Below are 20,938 nucleotides of genomic sequence, written 5' to 3' on the forward strand. Positions count from 1 at the left end.
GTGCAGTTGAATTCCCTCCCCCCATATCATAAAAATAAGTGGCAGACGAAAATTAAAAGTGCAAATACTGAGTAGGGATGAGAAACATACTTGTCAATATTAATGGTGTATTCGTCTTGATTGTATTAAGGTGAGCCAAAATAGTGGGTAAATTTTGTGACGGAACTGGACATGAGAATTTTTTTTTTTAAGTCTTGTGATCAGTAGGGAAGAAAATAAAAGCAAATGTACAGAATGCTAAAACTGTATTGAAGGTATAACCGAGATATAACTAGGGATTTTACCATTTTTAGCTTTGTGCAAGCCAGTCACCTTTTTAATATATAAGTTTATTCTACCTTCCTGTATTCTGACTTAGGATATACCTTTATAGGATCACATAATTATTCTAGAGATGTTTCATTGCATCTTTGACAAATGTTGGGATAGTTTTGTAAAAAAGAAATTGTCTCAAAAGTGACTTGAGTCAGAGCACAAGCCCATTAATTTCTGGGGGCGGGCAGGGGGAGAGGTCATTCTTTGGAAGAGAGAAGGAACTTACAACTGATGGGGGGGTACTCTTTTGTGAATGTGTCCTATTTGAAAATTGGTGTGCATGTGTGTGTATGTTTGTGTTGATCTTGCATACTGTAACCTTGTTGAACTCTCACCTATTCTTGGATTGTGTTTGTGTGTAGATTCCTTGGGATTTTCTACTTAGGCAATAATGTTGACAAATAGGGACAGTATTATTTCCTAACTAACTTGGTATTTGGAGAACATAGGGTGCAGTGCTATTGTGTAGTAGACACTAAACATTCTGTTAAGTGAGTGAGGGATAGTAAACTGCTGAGTGAAACTGCTGGCAGTTTCAGAGGGTGTTGGTAGTACCAGACAGTCTTCAGTGCTGGGTTTGAAATTGAGATTATGTAATACATAATTATTTTCAGACTCTTTTGGTAACTAGTTACCGAATGTATAGTATATGCCAGTTACTATGCTAAATGTTGGGGGTTAGTCATATTTCCTACTAAAGTTAATTTCATGGGAGTAATAGGCAAATAACTTTTTACAACAAAGTATGAAACTCTGATAAGGAAATATAGGTTACTATGGAAACAAACATTTTTCTAGTTTATTGTTCCTGTGAAACTAGTGGGCATACATCCTAAAATGGCAAAGCAGTGAGGCCCAAGGGCAAAACTTGAAAAATTTGAGAGGGTCATACTTAAAATCTGTTTATATAATAAAAGGTGCTGTTCTATTGTACTGAAATTTTTAACTTAATAAACCAACATATGTAGATGGTCTACATATGTTTGTTCTTTGCTTGTATTGAACATGCTGATTCTTACACTTGTTTAATCATAAAAGTGACTTTAAAAAGTACTTGTGACCATCCAGTGATAAGTGAGCATTGCCTCAGAGCTGTTTCTTTTAGGCTCATGTATTAGGTCTGGGTCACCTGGGTTTATCACATTGGAAGACACGGTTATTGCAGGACTTTCTCCTGGGTGACAAGTGACCACTGCAGTGGCCAACCTGGATGTAGTTATGGTGGAGATGGCTGTCACAATAATTCCCAACTTTTCTTCTAGAACTGAATCCAGTTAGATTTCTTTAACATAAAGGTTCTCCTAGAAGCAGATTGTTTTTTCATACAGAGAGATCAAAAGAACATTAGAACTCTCCCAGTAGGACTTAGAAGTTTGGTTGATTCTGTCAGTTTGGTCATTATAGTGATTTTCAAACCTGTTTTTACCTTTGGCTGCTTTCCACTGAATCCATTTGAAAATGCATTAGTGGACTCTTTCTCTCTTAACAGGGCTTTCCCAGGGTTCTCTTTCAGATTATTCCATTCTGCTTTTCTTGAGTTTCCAAATACCTTGTAGAAATTATTTTTCCTTGGAGCATTCTGAGAACTCTCAGTATTAATTAATTGACCATAAACTGCTTGTATCTGTCATTCATAAAATTGAAAACCAAAAAGTAGAGGAATTTTAGATGGTAAAGGAAGTAAAGGAGGTAACAAACAGCACCAAACTCCAGATATGTAAGTTACTACAATTTGAATATATCAGCAGATTTCAAGGTTGGTGTGTGGAAGTTCAGTCGTAAATTCTAGGTGACCTCTCTCCTCCAGCTTAGCTTCTCCTTTTTTATTTTTATTATTGTATTTTTTCGAGACCGAGTCTTGCTGTCACCAAGACTGGAGTGCAGTGATGCAATCTCGGCTCACTACAGCCTCTGCCTCCTCAGTTCAAGCTATTCTCTTGCTTCAGCCTCCCTAGTAGCTGGGATTACAGGTGCCTACCATCGCAGTTGGCTAATTTTTATATTTTTAGTAGAGACGGGGTTTCACCATATTGGCTAGGTTGGTCTCAGACTCCTGACCTCAAGTGATCAGCCTTTCTTGGCCTTCCAAAGTGCTGAGATAACAGGCATGAGCCACTGCACCTGGCACCCTTTTTATTTTTTTATTTTTCCTACCTTATTGTGTACTAGTTGTAGAAATAAATGTGTCTGGACGGATAGGAGGTATGACTTCCTTTTTAAAAACATTTTGTTTCCAAAATAAATGCAGTACTTATTAACAGTAACTCTCCATTCCCACCCTGCCTTTCCTCACTACGACTACCATTAATCTACGTCTGTCTGCATAGATTTGTCTGTTCTGTACCTTTCATATAAATGTAGTGACACAATGTGTGGCCTTTTGTGTCTGGCTTATTGAATACTTAATGTAAATTTTCTTTTCCTTTTTTTTTGAGACGGAGTCTTGCTGTGTCGCCAGGCTGCAGTACAGTGACATGATCTTGGCTTACTGCAACCTCTGCCTCCCAGGTTCAAGCAATTCTCCTGCCTGAGCCTCCCAAGTAGCTGGGATTACAGGCACACACCGCCACGCCCAGCAATTTTTGTATTAGTAGAGACAGGTTTTCACCATTTTGGTCAGGCTGGTCTCAAACTCCTGACCTTGTGAGCCACCTTCCTCGGCCTCCCAAGGTGCTGGGATTATAGGCGTGAGCCTCCGTGCCCAGCCTAATGTAATATTTTCAAGGTTCATCTATGTCTTATGTATCGGTACCTCAGTTCCTTTAATGACTGAATAATCCATTGTTTATCCACTTATCATTTGGAGGTTTGTTTTGTTACCAGTTTTTGTCTTAGGAATAATGCTACTGTGAACATTCTGATTCAGGTTTTTGTGTGGACATGTCATTAGTTCTTTGGGGTATATAACTAGGATATAATTAGGAATGGAATTTCTGGGTCATATGATAACTGTTTAACTTTCAGAGGAACTGACAAATTGTTTTCTATGGTGTCTGCACCATTTTATATTTCACTAGCAATGGATAAGGCTTTGAATTTCTCCACATCCTTTCCAACACTTGTTATTGTGTTTTCCTGATACCCAGTCTAGTGGATATGAAGTAGTATCTCATTGCAGTTTTGATTTTCATCTCATAATGACCAATAATATTGAGTATCTTTTTGTGTGCCTATTGGTTATTTGTATATCTGCTTTTGAAAAATGTCTTTGAGCTTTTTTTTTTTTTTTGAGATAGGGTCTTGCTCTGTCATCCAGGCTGGAATGCAGTGGCACAATCATAGCTCACTGCAGCCTCAACCTCCTGGGCTCAAGGGATCCACTTGCCTCAGTCTCCCTAGTTGCTGGGACTACAGACATGAGCCACTGTGCCCAGCCACATTTTTGTATTTTTTATAGAGACAAGGTCTCGCCTTGTTGCCCAGGCTGGTCTCAAACTCCTGGACTCAAGTGTTTCTCTCGCATTGGCCTCCCAGAGTGCTGGGATTATAGGCGTGAACTGTGCCTGGTGCTTTGCCCATTTTTCATTACATTGATTGTCTTGTTATTGTTGAGCTTTAAGAGTTCTTTATATATTCTGGATACTTGACCCTTATTAGAATGTGATTTGCAAATATTTGTTTCCCTTCTATTAATTGTCTTTTTGCTTTATTGATAGTGTTTGAAACACTGAAATTTTTAATTTTGATGAAGTCATTTTAATTATTTTTTTTTTTGGTTGCTTGTGATTTTGGTGTCATATCTGAAAAACTATTGCCTAATTCAAGGTCAGAAATGCATCTTTTTTTTTCTAAGAATTTGATAGTTTCAGCTCTTACATTTTGGGTCTTTATTCCATTTGAGTTAATTTTTATTTTTGTTTTTATTTTTTTGAGACAGGGTCTCGCTCTGTTGCCCAGGCTGGAGTATAGTGGCATGCTCATGGCTCACTGCAGCCTTGACCTTCTGGGCTCAAGCAAATCCTCCCAGCTCAGCCTCCCTGAAAGCTTGAACTACCAGTGTGCGCCACCACCCCCTGCTAATTTTTGTATTATTTGTAGGGATGGAGTTCTGCCATGTTGCCCAAGGTAGGCTCAAACTCCTGGGCTGAAGCAATCTACCCACTTCAGGCTCCCAAAGTGCCTGTGTTACAGGCATGAGCCACTGCACTCAACTCATTTGAGTTAGTTTTTATATACTCTGTGATCCTTTTGCATGTGGATATCTTGTTGTCCCAGTACCATTTGTTGAATATGGCTTTAAAACCAAAACTATTCTTTGTCTTCATTTTATTTACCATCAATTCAGATACTTGTATGTCTTGCACATTTGCAGGCACTATTAATATAAAACTGGAGTATTCAATTTACAATAAGGACTTGGTGTTCCCTTGGGGGCTAATGTTTAGTAGAGACTGATGATGGTATATATACATGAAATTGTTAAAATGGTTTATAATTAAGTGCTGGGGAGGTAGGAGAGAGATCAGAAGTTACCAGGAATTCAGAAGAGGGAGTAAGTCTCTGGTCAGATGGGTTTATAGAGAAGATGAAGCTATTGAGGTTAGGTATGCTTTAGGTTCAGAAAGATCAGAAATGGCCAAAGCAGAACTGTTGAAGCAATTAGATTCTTTTTGGTCCAAGGAGTGTATGGAACACCTTTTAAACAGATTTTGAAATTTTCTTGAAGACCAAGTCTTGCCTTAGCCTAAATTATGTTATTAAAAGTTGGAAGCCTAATTGTGTTATTGGAAGTTGGAAGCACTTGATATAAACTGCATGCAACTGTGTTTAGAGATAAGGACAGTTTTTTTCTTTTCATTTCTCTCAGTAATTGCCATTGAACCAGACTTAATATAGGCCCTCTTCACAGTTCCCTGTAACCTTTTAGGATTTATTTTCATGGAACTTTAGAGAAACTGTTTTTGTCATGGTCACTGATTACTTCCACATTGTAAATTCAGTGGCCAGTTCTCAGTCCACATCTTATTTGACCTAGTAGCACATAACACAATGATTACTCCTTCTTCCTTTGATACATTTGCTTTTCTTGGTTTCCCCAACACTATACTTTCTTGAGTTTCCTCCTCCATCACAGTTAATGCTTCAGTAGTTTTTGTTAGTCTCCTTGTCCAGTTCTGTTTCTTCGCAGCCTCATAAACTTGGAGTTCTCAAGACTCAGTTCCTTTATCACTTTTCTCTTTCTGTACAGACTGCCCTGTTGATTTCATATAGTCCCATGCATTAAATATCATGTATGCCAGCGACTCACAAATTGTATCTCCAGCCCTAACGTTGCTCTTGAACTCCAGGTTTGTAGGTCTCACCAACTCCTCCACTTACGCACTGCAGTGCCTACTCAACATCTCAAACTTAACAAGCCCCAAACTGAACTTTCTCTCTCTCCTCTCCCCTCATACCCACTCAACCTTTATTTATTTATTTATTTATTTTGGTGGGATGGGGAGTTGAGGTCTTGCTCTGTCACTCAGGCTGGAGTGCAGTGTTGTAGCTCCCTGCAGCCTGCACTTCCTAGGCTCAAGTGATCCTCCCACGTCAGCTTCCCAAGTAGCTAGGACCACAGTTATGTGCTACTATGCCCAGCTAATTTTTGTTTGTTTTGTAGAGACAGGGTCTGACTCCACTGCCCAAGGTTAGTTTCAAATTCCTGTGCTCAAGTGATCCTCCTGCCTTGGCCTCATGAGATTGTTTTTCATTTTAATTGAAGACAACTCCGTCTTTCTAGTTGACCCAGGCTAGAAACCTTGGAGACATCTGTGAGTCCTTTTCTTCTCTCATGTCCAGTCATGAAATCCTGGGCTGAGCCAGTGTCATTTCTCATCTGGATTGCTGCCATAGCCTCTTATTTTCAAACTGCTCGGTTCTGGTACTCCTATTGCCAGTTAGACTGACCATATTAAAATGTTTTATTAGCCAGGCATGGTGGCTCACATCTGTAATCCCAGTACTTTGGGAGGCCAAGGCAGGAGGATCATTTGAGCCCAGAAGTTTGAGACCAGCCTGGGCAACATGGCAAACCTTGTCTCTCCAAAAAATACAAAATTTAGCTGGTGTGGTGGTGGGCACCTGTCGTCTAAGCTACTTAGGAGGCTGAGGTGGGAGGATTGCTTGAGCCTGAGAGGCAGAGGTTGTGGTGAGTCAAGATTGTGCCACTGCACTCCAGTGTGGGCAATAGAGCGAGACCCTGTCTCCAAAACAAAAACAGAAACATTTTATTAGCTTACATGCTGTATCTGCTCAAAACCTTGCAGTGGATCTCCCTTTCAGTCAGAGTAAAAGCATAAGTTTTTTTTTTTTTTTTTTTTTTTTTAGCACTCAGAAAATGATTTGGTTCCAATGCAAGCATAAGTCTTTACAATGCCAAAGAGATCCTACCAAACCAGGGCTGTTATGTCTTGGACCTCTTCTCCTACTTTCCTTGACCAGAAATCCACTTTTGACGCACTGACATCTTTGCTATATGAGTAGTCTAGGTGTATTCTTGCAACAGGATTTTTCTCCCCTCAGCCTGGCATGCTTTTCCCCAAAGTAGCCAGCCACATGGTAATTCCTTCACTTTCTCAAGTCTTGGCTCCAGTGTCATCTACTCAGTGAAGGCCACCATGCTGGCACTGTTTTAAAGTTGCGGTTGCTCCAACCACACACACTCCCCATCTCCTTTACCCTGCTTTTTTTCCCCCAGGTAGCATGTATCATCTTTTGTTGTAGTATATAAATTATATACTTATTTTTTGTGTTATGTCTCCTCCTAGCAGGTGAGTTCTTGGGCATGGATTTTTAGTTATTTTGTTTCACTGCTGTACCTGTCACATAGTGAGTGCTCAATAAAATATTGGTTAAATGAGTGGGCATCCTAGGGATGTTGTACTCTTGGGCTCCTTGTTCAAATTCTCAGGTGCCATCCCAGACCTACTAAATGAGAAACTCTGGGGATGGGGTCCAGCTACTTTGTTTTAACTTAAAGGCTTCCAGGTGATTCTGATGTAAAATTAAAATTTAAGAACTTCAGCTATATCATGTTGGTTAGGATTTCAGATACCAGGCCTATTGCTTACAGGTGGGAGTATGTAGATACAGAAATAAATGACAAATACCTTAACTGGGTTTGTTCTCTCTGTCTCTTTTTCTCCCTTCTCCTTTTTTTCCTGCTATAGGAACAAAATTTGGAGGGAGGTAGCTCAGGGAAAGAGGATGTAAACTGGAGTAACTTTCAGTTGATCATGTGTGTCAGGGGGTCTTCATAACCACCCTTAGTTTCCAGTGATTCATTAAAAGGACTCACACAATTCAGCATATAATCATGCTGTCTTAACTAAAGTTTATTACAGCAAAGAATACAAAGCAAAATCACCAGTTACTCGTGGGGCAAAAATCCAAAGTCCAAAGTTAGGCAGTAGGTGCCCCAGTGACCAGCCCCCAATAAAAACCCTGGGCACTGAGCTTCTAATGAGTTTCTCTGGTAGGCAACACTTAACACTTCTCATAACCCATTACTAGAGGAATTAAGCATGTTCTGTGTGACTCCACTGGGAGAGGACTATTGGAAGCTTTCTCCATGCCAGGAGAAAGCCAGGTACTCACTGCCTAGCATGTACCAAAATTCTAGATTCCCAGAAGGAACGCAGGTGTTCACCATAAACCACACTGTACAAAAGTTTAGGCACAATGGGCCATTCTTCTCAGTTAGGGCAGGGGTCCCAACACCCCCAGCTGTGGACCAGTACCTGTATGTGGCCTGTTAGGAACCAGGCTGCACAGCAGGAGGCGAGCGGCTCTGAAGGAGCATTACCGCCTGAACTCCACCCCCGTCAAATCAGTGACAGCGTTAGATTCTCGTAGGAGCCCGAACCCTGTTGTGAACTGCACATTCGAGGGATCTAGATCGTGTGCTCCTTATGAGAATCTAACTAAGCCTAATCTGAGGTGGGAACAGTTTCATCCCAAAACCATCCCCCCACCACCCAGCCTTTATCCATGGAAGAAATGTCTTCTACGAAACTGGTCCCTAGTGCCAAAAAGGTTGGGTAACGCTGAGTTAGGGAATGGTGGCAACACTTCCAAACTCCTAAGTTTCTATATGCCAAGAGCTGGCTTTGTAAGCAGGACTTTCTAAGGGTAGCAGTCTCTAACCTGTGTCTGACATAACTCTTTTCTGCACATCATGGTATCCAGAAAAGTTTGTTTTCTTCTACTTCTTTCTATGGGATATGAAGCATTTGCACTAAATCATCTCTCTTGAGGAGTTTAGTAACAACCAGAACGTTTTGAGAATGATTTCAACAGTGTAACTGGGTTTAATAAGTGAGTTTATTCAGTTAGACATATTTTCTTAAAAATAATACTGCCTTAATTGTATTATTCACAATCTGTACTTATTTTTGTAATGAGAAAAATGATTCCTTTTACAGTAAAATTTTCTTTTTCCAAAAATAAGAAAATTGTATCTTTCTTAGTATCCATTTGAAAAATAACATCTATGAATGTGACCATCAGCTTCAAAGCAGATACTAATTTTTCTTCACTTTTCTTCCATCTTTCATGGTCCAAAAGGCCATTTGAAACTTGCGATCTTTGGGTTTTAGTAAGTAACGAATCTTACTTTTTTAATTTTTTTACAGGCCAAGATGCTGAATTATCAGGGACACTTTCACTTGTTTTGACACAGTGCTGTAAAAGAATAAAGGATACTGTTCAAAAATTGGCCTCAGACCACAAAGACATCCACAGCAGTGTTTCTCGTGTTGGAAAAGCCATTGATAAGGTATGGTATTGAAGGAATTATTTTGTATTTTTATGCATCATTGTCTTTCTTCTGTCAGTACTTAGATAACACTAGCTTTCACAAATTATGCTATTCCTATCTTGTTTGCTTTTGATAACTTATGCAGGTCTAGTTTTACTATGTTATTCTTATTAAAGTTCCCTGTTACTATTATTTAAAAAATAAAAGCAAAATTAAAAACCCCCTCCTTTTATACCTTTGTTGTTTATCCATTTGCATACATGACTGGAGCTCTTAGGGTCATGATGAATAAAGTTCCAAAGAAATTTTTTTTTGAGATGGAGTCTCACACTGTCGTCTGGGCTGGAGTGCAGGGGCACGATCTTGCCTTACTGCAGCCTCTGCCTCCCAGGTTCAAGTGATTCTCCTTGGCTTAGCCTCCCAAGTAGCTGGGATTACAGGCACCCGTCACCACACCTGGCTAATTTTTTTGTGTTTTCTTTTTTTTTTTTTTTTGAGACTGAGTTTCGCTCTTGTTACCCAGGCTGGAGTGCAGTGGTGCGATCTCTGCTCACTGCAACCTCCGCCTCCTGGGTTCAGGCAATTCTCCTGCCTCCGCCTCCTGAGTAGCTGGGATTACAGGCATGCACCACCATGCCCAGCTAATTTTTTTTGTATTTTTAGTAGAGTCGGGGTTTCACCATGTTGACCAGAATGGTCTCGATCTCTTGACCTCGTGATCCACCCGCCTCGGCCTCCCAAAGCGTTGAGATTACAGGCGTGAGCCATCGCGCCCGGCTTTTTTGTGTTTTCAGTAGAGACGGGGTTTCTCTGTGTTGGCCAGGCTGGTCTCAAACTCCTGACCTTGTGATCTGCCTGCCTTGGGCTCCCAAAGTGCTGGAATTACAGGCGTGAGCCACCTCACTCTGCCATTCCAAAGAAATTTTAACCCAGCATGTGGGAGTTTGTTTACCAGTAGTAACTTTTCCTAATTCCCGAATAATTCCCTGACTCTACCTCTGTTATGGGATGGTTAGAGTAACAATCTTGTATCAATCTCCCCTAAATCATCCTAACTCTTTTCTTTCTATGGCTATCCCAGCTACTTAATTTTGCCCTCTGTGTGAATGAGTGAATGGGTTGGTTGCTAGGCAGTGAGACTGACCATTTTTGTCTGATGTTTTTTTTCTTGTGGCATTTCTTGAGTAAGCAATCTTTGACTTGGTTGACTTACAAGCAGTTATCGTTTTTAGTACTGGCTGATTTTACTAATGGAGTTCATAGTCCCATTGGGGCCTGAGAGAAGTAGCACAAAGTTACTGTGTGTATGATGCCTCTGACTACTTCGAACATTGGAGAGATTGTGACTGGTCGGGGCATTTCTCTTCACACGTCGTAAAATTCTGGGAGGGTAGGAAGAACTTCTAAGGAGTCCCCTCTGTAGCAAAGGCATCTTAAACAGTCCTATGAGTTACTCATAGGAGAACTCATAAGAGTGATAGTTGTAACAGAGGTAATAGAAGTTGTAACAGAGGTAAATGAATCCGGAGAGTGGTTCATGTAATTCATGGGTAGACCCAACTGTTAGAAATTATCCTGTGGAAAGGCTAGGCTTGATGGTGCTTAAGTCAGAGCTATGTGCTTATAAGGCAGCACTGTTCACTGGTAGGTGTGGTATGACAAGACTGTAAGTGGCAGGGGCTCTGAGGACTTTTTTAGGTAGTTGTGGCTTACAGAAGTGTTAGTGGCCTTTCAGAGACTTCTCACCACTCTCATAGTGGTGTGAGGGCTTTGACTTGGCCAAAGAGTCAGAGGGTAGTTTTGGCAACAGCAGAGTTCCAGCCACATTGTTATTATCGGTGATGGCAGTTACCGACAAAGTCTGGGAAGGCAGTGAGTATTCTCTGAAATGGCTTTAAGGTTGTGTAGCCTGTTTGGTAACTCCAAGAGAGAGAACACAGTTTTAGAAGTGGGTTTGGCATCAACCCTATTTGGTGCTATGATATTTGATGTCTTCAGTTGGTACCTGGAGTGGTTGTTGGTGTGTATGAGCTTAAGAAATATGGGAGTGGTGGTGGGACACTTTATTTATTTTCTTCCAGCAGCTGTATCCTTCTAGAATGCGATGGGACACTTTAGAGATGGTCTTAAATCACTGCGGGTGAAGAACCCTTGGTTCCTTTAGGGTACAGTAACTACTGGTGGTATCTAAGAAGATTCAGATTTTGATGTTGACAGTGACCAAGGCGTCCTGATGATTCTAATGGCTCAAAGCTCAGAGAGAACCCCAGGAAGTTCCTGGGGACATCTCTTTGACAGTAACCAAGGCATCCTGAAGATTCTTAGGGCTCAAAGCTCAGAGAGAACTCCAGGAAGTTCCTGGGGACATCTGTTTGACCACCAGGCTGCCTGTAGTTATAACACAGGGTCAGCATTTGAACAATAGAACCAAAGGTGCTATGACAGTGAGAAGAGCTAAAACTTCCAAGGCAGCCAATCAGAGAAGGTGTCTGGGAAGAGATCCCAGATTCTTGAAATAAGTGAGGATGGGCTCAGCAACTATAACTATAGTGTGTGGGCTACTGACCAGGATCTGGAGCATTTGGGCAAGTAATTCACCAGTTATGCTTTCTGCAGCTGGTAGCGTGACCATATATGTCCTTATTTCCTAGTTTATGTCTGTTGCTCTGTCACGATTGTCGGAACCTTCTTTTGGTCTTGCCCTGCTTGCTCCTGGTACCTTGCTGAGCATGTCTTACTCCAGATCTAGCAGATCTTTATAGATACTCATAAGGGTTGTCAGATATTTTGACCAATCTTTAAGGCAAAACATTATCTGGATGTACTTGGTGCCAAAAATGGAAGTATCTTATTGGGAATGGCTATCAAGGGAACACATTTATAATGAATAATCTACATTCTGGCTTATTTTGGAGGGGGATGTGTTTGAGGTGAAGATTCCTAATTACATATTTTAATTTACTTGTTCCTCTCTTGAGGACATTTTTTTTCATGCCCTTGGAAGTTATAAGGACTTTTTCAAGTAATTCTTTTATAGTTTGTTTCAAAAAATTATTGTTGTTTTTTGTTTTTTTGAGATGGTGTCTCTCTCTCTCTCTCTCTCACCCAAGTTGGAGTGCAGTGGCATGATTTCAGCTCACTGCAAACTCTACCTCCTCAATTCAAGTGATTCTCCTGCCTCAACCTCCTGAGTAGTGCCCAGCCCAAAAAATTGTTTCATGTTCCTGTGAAAGTAGTTTCGGTTCTGGGTGACCTGGATTCTGGATTCTTCTCATCCATCATGTAAAACTATATTATTTAGTTGGCTGGGCCTGGTGGCTCACACCTCTAATCTCAGCACTTTGGGAGGCCAAGGTGGGCAGATAACCTGAGGTCAGGAGTTTGAAACCAACTTGGCCAACATGGTGAAACCCTATCTCTGCTAAAAACAAAAAAAAATTAGCCATCATAGTGGCAGGTGCCTGTAATCCCGGTTACTTGGGAGGCTGAGGCAGGAGAACCCAGGAGGCAGAGGTTGCAGTGAGCCGAGATTGTACCACTGCACTCCAGCCTGGGTGACAGAGCAAGACTCCATCTCAAAAATAAAAAAATAAACTATATTATTTAGTTGATACTGAATAACGTTTGTGGTACTGTAGTCTACCGCCACAGAGGAAGCCTGGATCTTTTAGCTCAGTTCCATAACATCTTTCAGTATTTTCTCCCTGTATTTTTGACATCTACTTGGCCTTAGCTGAAGAGGAAGCTGTTTCTCCATTAGAAGTACCTAGACATTATGAATAGTCTTCTCACATACATGAGGAATTCTGTGTAGGCTGTTTCACATGAGACTCTGTTGACTTAAGTCTTCCAGGAGTTCTTTTTTTTTTTCCCTTTTAGTTGCATTTATTTTAATGCTGAATTTACTCCTGTGCCATAAGTTTTTGTTCCTTCAGTTTCTTCTGGGATATCTTCTTCTGGGCAACCTCCTCTTCTGGTTTAGGAACAATCTGTTCCTTTTTGGTAAGCATTATCTCAATGTGGCAGGGAGAACTCATGTATGGGTTAATTCAACCATGAGCTCTGTAGGTCCGGCAGCGCATCTTAGGTCCTTTGTTCACTTGGATATGCTCAATGACCAGAGAATCTACATCTAAACCCTTAAGTTCAGCATTACTCTCTGCATTTTTAAGCTTGTGCAGCAAAGATTCAGCACTCTTTTTGGGCCGCCGACCTTGTGTCCAGCCCCACTGCTTGGCCTGGGCACACCTGCCAACTCCACCATTGTAACATCGGAATGGTATGCACTGTTTCTATAAAGTGACATCTTTCAGATACTTCGTGGCTTTTTGTATATGCATACCCTTGATGGCCTGGGCAGTTTCACGTGTGGTCTTAAGTGAACACAAAGATTGGAACCTCTTGATTTGCATGACTTTGTGGGGTTCTCCGGATCAAGTGAATAGTGAACATTTTCACAGATTACTGCTAGACACTGGACCTCCGGAGTCGGCATGGACCACTGGCAACCTGCGCCCTCCCACCCCTACCAGTGGAGGGGCCTGATCGTCCTCACTCCCACCCATCACGTTCCTCTGCGAACCGCAGAGGCCGACCGGCCCCGACTTCCAAAGTCGGTGCTCAGCCACATCCCCCCACATAAGAAACCATCACCACCAGCGAGGATTTAGTAGCCCTGGGAGTTCTCCTCATGGGGGCCCGGAGGCTGCTGCCCCCAAGGCCAGGATGGTGGCGATGGCAGGAGGATTCCAGGAGTACTTTTTGATTTGAACCTGGTAGTTGTGTAAGCTCTGGGCAGCCTGTTGTAAAGGCTGGGAGGACCTGAGTTGGTGGTGACCAAACAGGATAAAGCAGAATCCACTGTGGCAACAGCCCTGAGTAATAAACTGGAATGCTGTTCATCAACCTATGAGTACCACTTTATGGACACATGCTCCCACCCTTACAAAATGAGGACAAAGAAGCCAGTGGCTCCTTTATGAGCAGGCTTGTGTTGAGTGAGAAACATAGTAAATTTTAGACATGCTCAGTGATATTTTTTCTTTTATATTTTAATACTTATGTTTTAAAGTTCTCAGTTACTGTGTCTCTAAAAATGTAAACAGAATAGAAGTTTCTGGTGGTGTTAGCCAAAATATTGTTTGGCTTTTAATTATGAACAGTCTTTCTCTTTGCCTAGGCTAGAGTGCAGTGGCGCCAACATATCTCACTACAACCTTGACCTCCCTGGGCTCCAGTGGTCCTCCCACCTCAGCACCCCAGACTCAGCCAAGTAGCTGGGCCTACACATGATTGCCACCATGCCCAGTTAGTTTTTTTCATTTTTTCGTAGAGGTGTGGTCTGGCAACGTTGCTCAGGCTAGTCTTGAACTCCTGGCCTCAAGTGGTCCTCCCACCTTGGCCTCCCAGTGTTGGGGTTATAGGTGTGGGCCACCATGCCTGGCCCATTATTTATTTTAAATAAATAATATTTGCTGTGTGACAATTTTTTTTTTTTTTAGTAAAAATAATGTATTGAACTGTTCTTAATTTTATCTTCCATTTTTAGATAATCTAGAATTCAGCCCAGTTTAGGGTATCTTATTCAGTGTTTTATTTTTAGTCAATTGACTTTTAAAGTTTACTTCCTAAGAAAAGTCAGTAAAAATAATTACTGCTTTTTATACTTCTAGGTATGTGTGGATATGTTTTAATATTAGTAAAGATTTTAGTATCTGAAATTTGACATGGTATTACTAAAAGCTGACCGCATAGTACATGTCCTTTATAAGATTGCTGAAAAAATTTTGAGGCAACATGAAAGAAGTTTGCATGGAATGGACACTGATTATTATAAAGTAAAGATAGTTGATATCTTGAATTTGACTTGAAAGAATGGGTGAGATTTAGAGCAGCAGAACAGTGAGGTGTGATTTTTCCATGAGGCTGTGAAAGGGCAGACCAGCAACTGATAGTATGCCTGACTCAATGTTTAAGACGCTTAAGGATTGACTTGATAGTGTGACTGCACCTGTTGGGAATAGGGTAAGGCAAATGATGGAAGGCCTGAGAGGTGTGGATTTGATCAGATGATGAAAGCAGTTGAGGATTTACTTGACCTCATTAAATAGGATGAAAACAGACTAAGCAGTAGTCATAGATAGGATGATAATAGCTATCATTTATTGAATGTTGACCATGTTCCAGATAGTGAGCTAAGTGCTTTACATACATTTATATCCCATGATGCAGGGAAATTCTCATTTTATATATGAAGAAACTGAGACTCAACAATATGAAATAACATACCCCAGGTATATAATTTGGAAGTGGTAGATCAAGCTTTGGAAAAAGTTTTCACTCAAGAATCTGTTCTTAAACACTGTGCTATATTAGGAAATCAGACCATTGCAGAGCTGGTAATGTTGAAGGAGGGAGGACAATAATAGTCTAAAAAAAAAATTTTTTTTTTTTTTTTTTTTAGATGGAGTCTCACTCTGCTGCCCAGGCTGGAGTGCAGAGTAGTGTGATCTCGGCTCACTGCAGCCTCTGCCTCCCGGGTTCAAGTGATTCTCCTGCCTCAGCCTCCCAAGTAGCTGGGATTGCAGGTGTATGCCACCACGCCTGGCTAATTTTTATATTTTTAGTAGAGACAGGGTTTCATCATGTTGGCCAGGCTGGTCTTGAACTCCTGACTTCAGGCGGACCACCTGCTTCAGCCTCCGAAAGTGGTGGGATTACAGGCGTGAGCCATCGCGCCTGGCCCCATTTAAAAAATTTTTAAACATCATTGTTTAAACAGATCTTTTGCCACTAGGTGGATTGTCTACATTGGTGAGGCAAAATGCTGACTATATTAAGGAGTGAATAGAGTAATAGTACAAAAAAATGACATATAGCATATTTTAAGATAGTTCTGGGTGAGCAGTCCAGAACTGCCTTTTATGTAGGTATGTGTGCGGTATACGAGAAGGAAAAGATAACAGCAGGAGGTAAGATTTTTGTGCTTAGCCTTAAATTATAATTTAAATCAGAGGTGTCCAATCTTTTGGCTTCTCTGGGCCACACTGGAAGAATTGTCTTGGGCCAAACATTAAAATACATTAACACTAACAACAGCTGATGAACTAAAAAATTATAATAATTGCAAAAAAAGTCTCATAATGTGTTAAGTACATTTATGAATTTGTGTTGGGTTGCATTCAAAGCCGTCCATGGCCGCATGTGGGCCGCAGGTAGGACAAGCCTGGTTTAGATAGACTGGTTGAAGTTAGATATATACTAGCTTTGAAAGTTTATTATTATGTAATAAATAAGTCCTTACGTAGTAGAAGAATCTTAGTGTTAAGGAAAGAAAAAGGAAATTTTAAAAAAAGCTAGAAAATACATTATTTGATAGATGTTTTGGGTAGAATTTTTAAAATTGCAGAAAGGAAGAGTTGGCAAAAGAAAAAAGGGAGGGGGTGATAAAAAGCCAAAATTCATTTTCTAAAAATAAAATAAAGCATATCAGATTATTTCTCCCTGTGCCCTTTCCCCTGCCATCCCCTGAATTGCTAGAGAGTAATCCAAGAAAATGCAGTATAGAAAAAATGTCTAAACTTTTGCATGGCATTTAATAAAATGTATCTTTGTGGTCAGGATAAAAGATGTTGCTTTTAAAATTATGTTGGTTGAATAGGACCTGCAATATTCTCAATACCCTGTCCACTGTGGCCTCAGTCGTTTGCTGCATGGTGGGTGTTTCAAAATCCTTCCCTAGGATCTTTCTCATTAGAGCTTTTTAAAGCAAGAGGGACTTGGGAACATGTGAGCCTAGGAATGATTAATTGCCCTTGAGAGAATCTGATGTGTTGTGGGAAACAAAGCCCAGGTGCCAAGAGAAAGGTAGGGAGCATTTTTGAGGTCCAACTACTTTCCTGTTGCTTTCTTTAAATCCAACTTGCTTGGGCAAAAAGATTTTCTGTTTGTGCAAACCAAGAGTCCTGACTCATACAGACAGCTAGATGGATGTTTTCTGTGACTCTTCCTTAATATTGGACTTCAGCTCCTGTGAAACAATATTGGTTCAGTCCTTTTCAGTCTGAAGATCATTCTCAAAATAGAAGGTGAGTTGAGTTCTTCTCTCTCAGCTGTCTGTCACATTACATTATTCTGTAAGTTTTGGACATGTGTTTTTATTACTCCTGTTCTAAAGAGAGTGAAGCTACATTATTTAGTTGGTGCTGATGATCATGTGTTGACTTCTAGTCCAGGCCACAGAGGAAAACCTAGACTTTTGCAGTCAGGTCTTGTTTTAGGTTTCAGGGTCAGAGAATCCCACTGGACCTGGAAGGTGGTGACAGACCATTTTTGCCTGAGTCTAGTAAGGTCTAGCTTTGCTTGGTCTAGCATCCCAAGTCAGGTTGGGTAGAGAGGGACAAAAGGACTTAATATCCATTAAACTGTGCTAGCTAATCCAGTCTGCAATTGCATTTACGTGCTTTTACATTAATGAATATTAATATTTCTGTATGCTTTTGTGTATTTGTTTTTATTTATATTTTCTAAGAAGGATTCTTTCAAATACAGAAAAGATTTGGTGGCAACCTGGCTCTCAGATTCAGGTTTGGCCAGGTTTGGCCTGGCTCTTAGATTCAGCTACTGTGTATTGAAGGTTTACTGATGGATGGATACTTATAGAGGTTTTCATGTACATTATTTACCTTAATCTTCACCAAACACCCTGTAAGGTGGAGGTTATTGTTTCTAGATACACATGCGAAAACTTAGATGTATAAGTACATCTAAGGCAGGTAGTACGTTCCTGAGGTCACAGAACTGAGAATAAAACCCAGATTTTAAGACTTGGAGGAGTTTTCTCAACTGAAGTTCCTTGAGAGAATTAATCTCTACTGCCCTGAGAGTATTCACTCTACGTATAAATTTTTCCCCTTTCTATAGAATAGTAAGAGATACATACCATCCTTGGGAGAATTAATAAAATAGCCACAGAAAGGCAGATAATAGTGAAGGGATAGGGATACAAATGTGACAGAAAGGCCAGGCAGAGTGGTTTGGCACATTACTCCCCCACTTTTTAAAAATAAAGTAATAATATAACAGTGTGAATCTACCTTTCTTTTAAAATTGATAACCAAAGATGAGGTATGAATACCATGAGGAGAATATGGAATGTCTGCATCAAAAAAATCTACAAAATGCTGATGATGACACACTACCAAGTTTATTTCCCAACCCTTGGCTTGTAAAGCACTGCTGTCTGGTATATGCCTAAATATGGATTATTTCATCATAGGACAGGTACCTCATGATCAGCTTTACTAGATATTGCAAAACTTTTCCCTGAAGGGTTTATACCGATTTACAGCTCTACCAAACATGAATAACACTTCCTTTTTTCTCATTTCTCACCTACACCTGGTATTATCAGACTTTAAATGTTTAAAAATAAATCAGATGGGTATGAAATAGTATATAGTACTAATTTTGCCTATCTTTGACCATCATGAAGGTAGGGCATCTTTTCATGTTTAACATTAGGTTCCCATTTGTGCATTTCATGTTCTGTCCATTTTTTCTGTCGTCTTTCTTATTGAGACGTGTGTATTTGTTTCAAACTCTTCTGAATACTAATCTTGTGTGGGTTGTATGTGAAGTAGCTATCGTCTGTTAGTCTGAGGGGAGCCAGAATCCAGGTCTTCTTATTCTGTATCCTTTGCAGTCTACCTCTTACTGCTAAACCAGATTAACTGGATGCTTAGAAGGGAAATTAATTCCTGGTAGGTAAAACAATAGCACATTGTTAGGTTCATACACTAATTTTTCTTCAAAGTAGATGGAGAAGTTTCAAAATACATGTTAATACTATTAGGGAATTGGCACTTAGGAATTAAGTACTGAGTTTTACTATATATTGTCACCACTGTCTGCTCAGTCATTATAATTTTATAAAATATATTTGAGAAACGGATTGGTTTTTGACAGTAAACAGTGAAAGCCATTTCTGACTGAATTGTGTGTTCATGATATGGCCAAAGAGGCAGGGTGGTCTGTTTAGATCTCACAATTTCATAATGATGTTGTGTTAAAGTTATTTACTCCTCTTCTGCCTCAGCTTCTAGATTTAGTATGTCCTGGATTTCTCTTTGCAAGTCAGAATATCATCTTTGGATGGACACACCCTTGAATGTGTGCTTTTTTGCTTTTGGTTCTTGTTTGGATCCTTTCTTCCCAATTAAGAACAAGATGCCAAAGCTTTTTTTTTTGCTTAAAAATTATGAAAAGAAAAAGTATAGTAAGACGAAGATGTTAATAATAGGTGGTATTTCTCTTCATTAGCCACCTCTTGGCTCATTTGCAGTGCTGCGGGTTTTCTGGACAGCCATGTAAACGAGTTTGGTTACCTAGCAACAGAAGCTGGAAGTGATGCTGGCTCTGATGCAACAGTGAGTAAGAAACTGCAGTTATGTGTAAATTAAAGAGCTTGGTTGTAGCATCCAAAGCTTGGGTTTCTTCACAAGTGAATACCAATGACATTTTCAAGTTGTATACTTGTGTATACATCTAGAGAGTTTTCTGAACCTCACTTATTCACACACCAACTTCATGATTTTTGTATATCAATTTAAACTATGCCACATTCAAGCTCTTTAATTTACACACAAAGAGGACATGTCAAATGATTGATGCGTTTCAACCAAAATAATATAAGGAATTGAGTTCCAGCAGCATCATTCAAAATAGTAAGTCCTGCTTACAGATCCAGAGCTATTCTCTTCCCATGACATTGGGTTTACCCTCCAAAATGGTGTTTCCTTTTTCCTTTACTTCCCTTAAACCTAAAACTAGACTGCTATATCCATAGCCAAATTAAGTTAGTCTGGATCAGCAAATTATGTTTTGAACTGAACTGGAGAAAGTTCATTTGAGGAAATGCCCATTGTAATTTATTTTCCATTTCTTGATTGAGAGAATTGTTAATCATTGTTGAGTATTGATTTCCTACATCTATCCACCCTGGAACCCATTACCTAGAGTTGGCTGTGTGAGAAGCAGACGAATGGCAAGTCAGAGCATGCTTTTAGAAGTGGCTGGTCTTGTGGTTCAAACTTGATCATGTATTTTATATAGCTCTGTGCTTTTTTTGATGACTATACATTGTCAGTCATGTGATCCCTCTTTGTTTCTGAGATTCAGCTATTCTTGTCCACGGCAACTTAACAAAAGGCGAGCACACAAGGCTCTAAAGGTGAAATGTTTACTCCGCATAGCCTATATTTTATATCATACCATCACAAATACATTATCCAAATGGGGTGGAAATCTGTCCATTGGATTCAGAGAAAGAGAACGAGAGAGAGAGACTTAAGATTGTTAATTCTTTTATGCTTTATAATAAACTAAGTGGATAAAATCTCAAAAAAAAAAAAAAGAAACTGCAGTTAAAACAAAAGGAGTTAGACACTGTATTGTATTTCCTTAACCTCTATCTATTTTATAATCGTAGCTTTAATTTTTAATACATGTGACAAGGAAATAAGCTGTGGAAGTTTACTTATCTTACCTCAGTAGTTAATACTGGAAAATCAGAATGGTAGAAGGGAGATCAGAAGTGTCCAGAAAACAATCGAATGCATTGTTCATTCATGCTTATTTTCCAAGAGCAGAAAATAAGTTATGATCATGAATGTAGTTAGATTTTGAATGTAAAAGTGTTTGATTTTTCTTACCCATATAGTAGTGACTAAAGTAAGCCTTTTAAGGAAATACAGGTACACAAAGGGCATCATTGTAAAACTTTGCAGCAAACCCAAGGAAAACTGTTTAAATATTAAACTTTTTTTGTAATTTCTAGGTAATTGGTATTTACTTTTAATATATATATTAAGGAAAGAATTCAAG

General features: G+C 39.9%; 1 protein-coding gene and 1 pseudogene across 2 annotated transcripts in view; one reads left to right on the forward strand and one right to left on the reverse strand.

The window, feature by feature from the left end:
* The window catches only part of RMND5A (required for meiotic nuclear division 5 homolog A), a 60,422-nt gene that overhangs the window by 11,694 nt on the left and 27,790 nt on the right, over nucleotides 1–20,938 (forward strand). For both annotated transcript variants that reach the window (XM_012472913.3, XM_012472914.3), the window contains exon 2: nucleotides 8,931–9,073. In XM_012472913.3, coding sequence (XP_012328336.2) covers nucleotides 8,931–9,073 — 143 coding nt within the window. The remainder of the gene's footprint in view (nucleotides 1–8,930; nucleotides 9,074–20,938) is intronic.
* LOC105731241 (large ribosomal subunit protein uL22-like) lies at nucleotides 12,958–13,410 on the reverse strand (annotated as a pseudogene).

Source organism: Aotus nancymaae, unplaced genomic scaffold (assembly GCF_030222135.1).
Source record: "Aotus nancymaae isolate 86718 unplaced genomic scaffold, 86718_ANA_hifiasm-v0.15.2.pri h1tg000017l, whole genome shotgun sequence".
Taxonomy (NCBI): Eukaryota; Metazoa; Chordata; class Mammalia; order Primates; family Aotidae; genus Aotus; species Aotus nancymaae.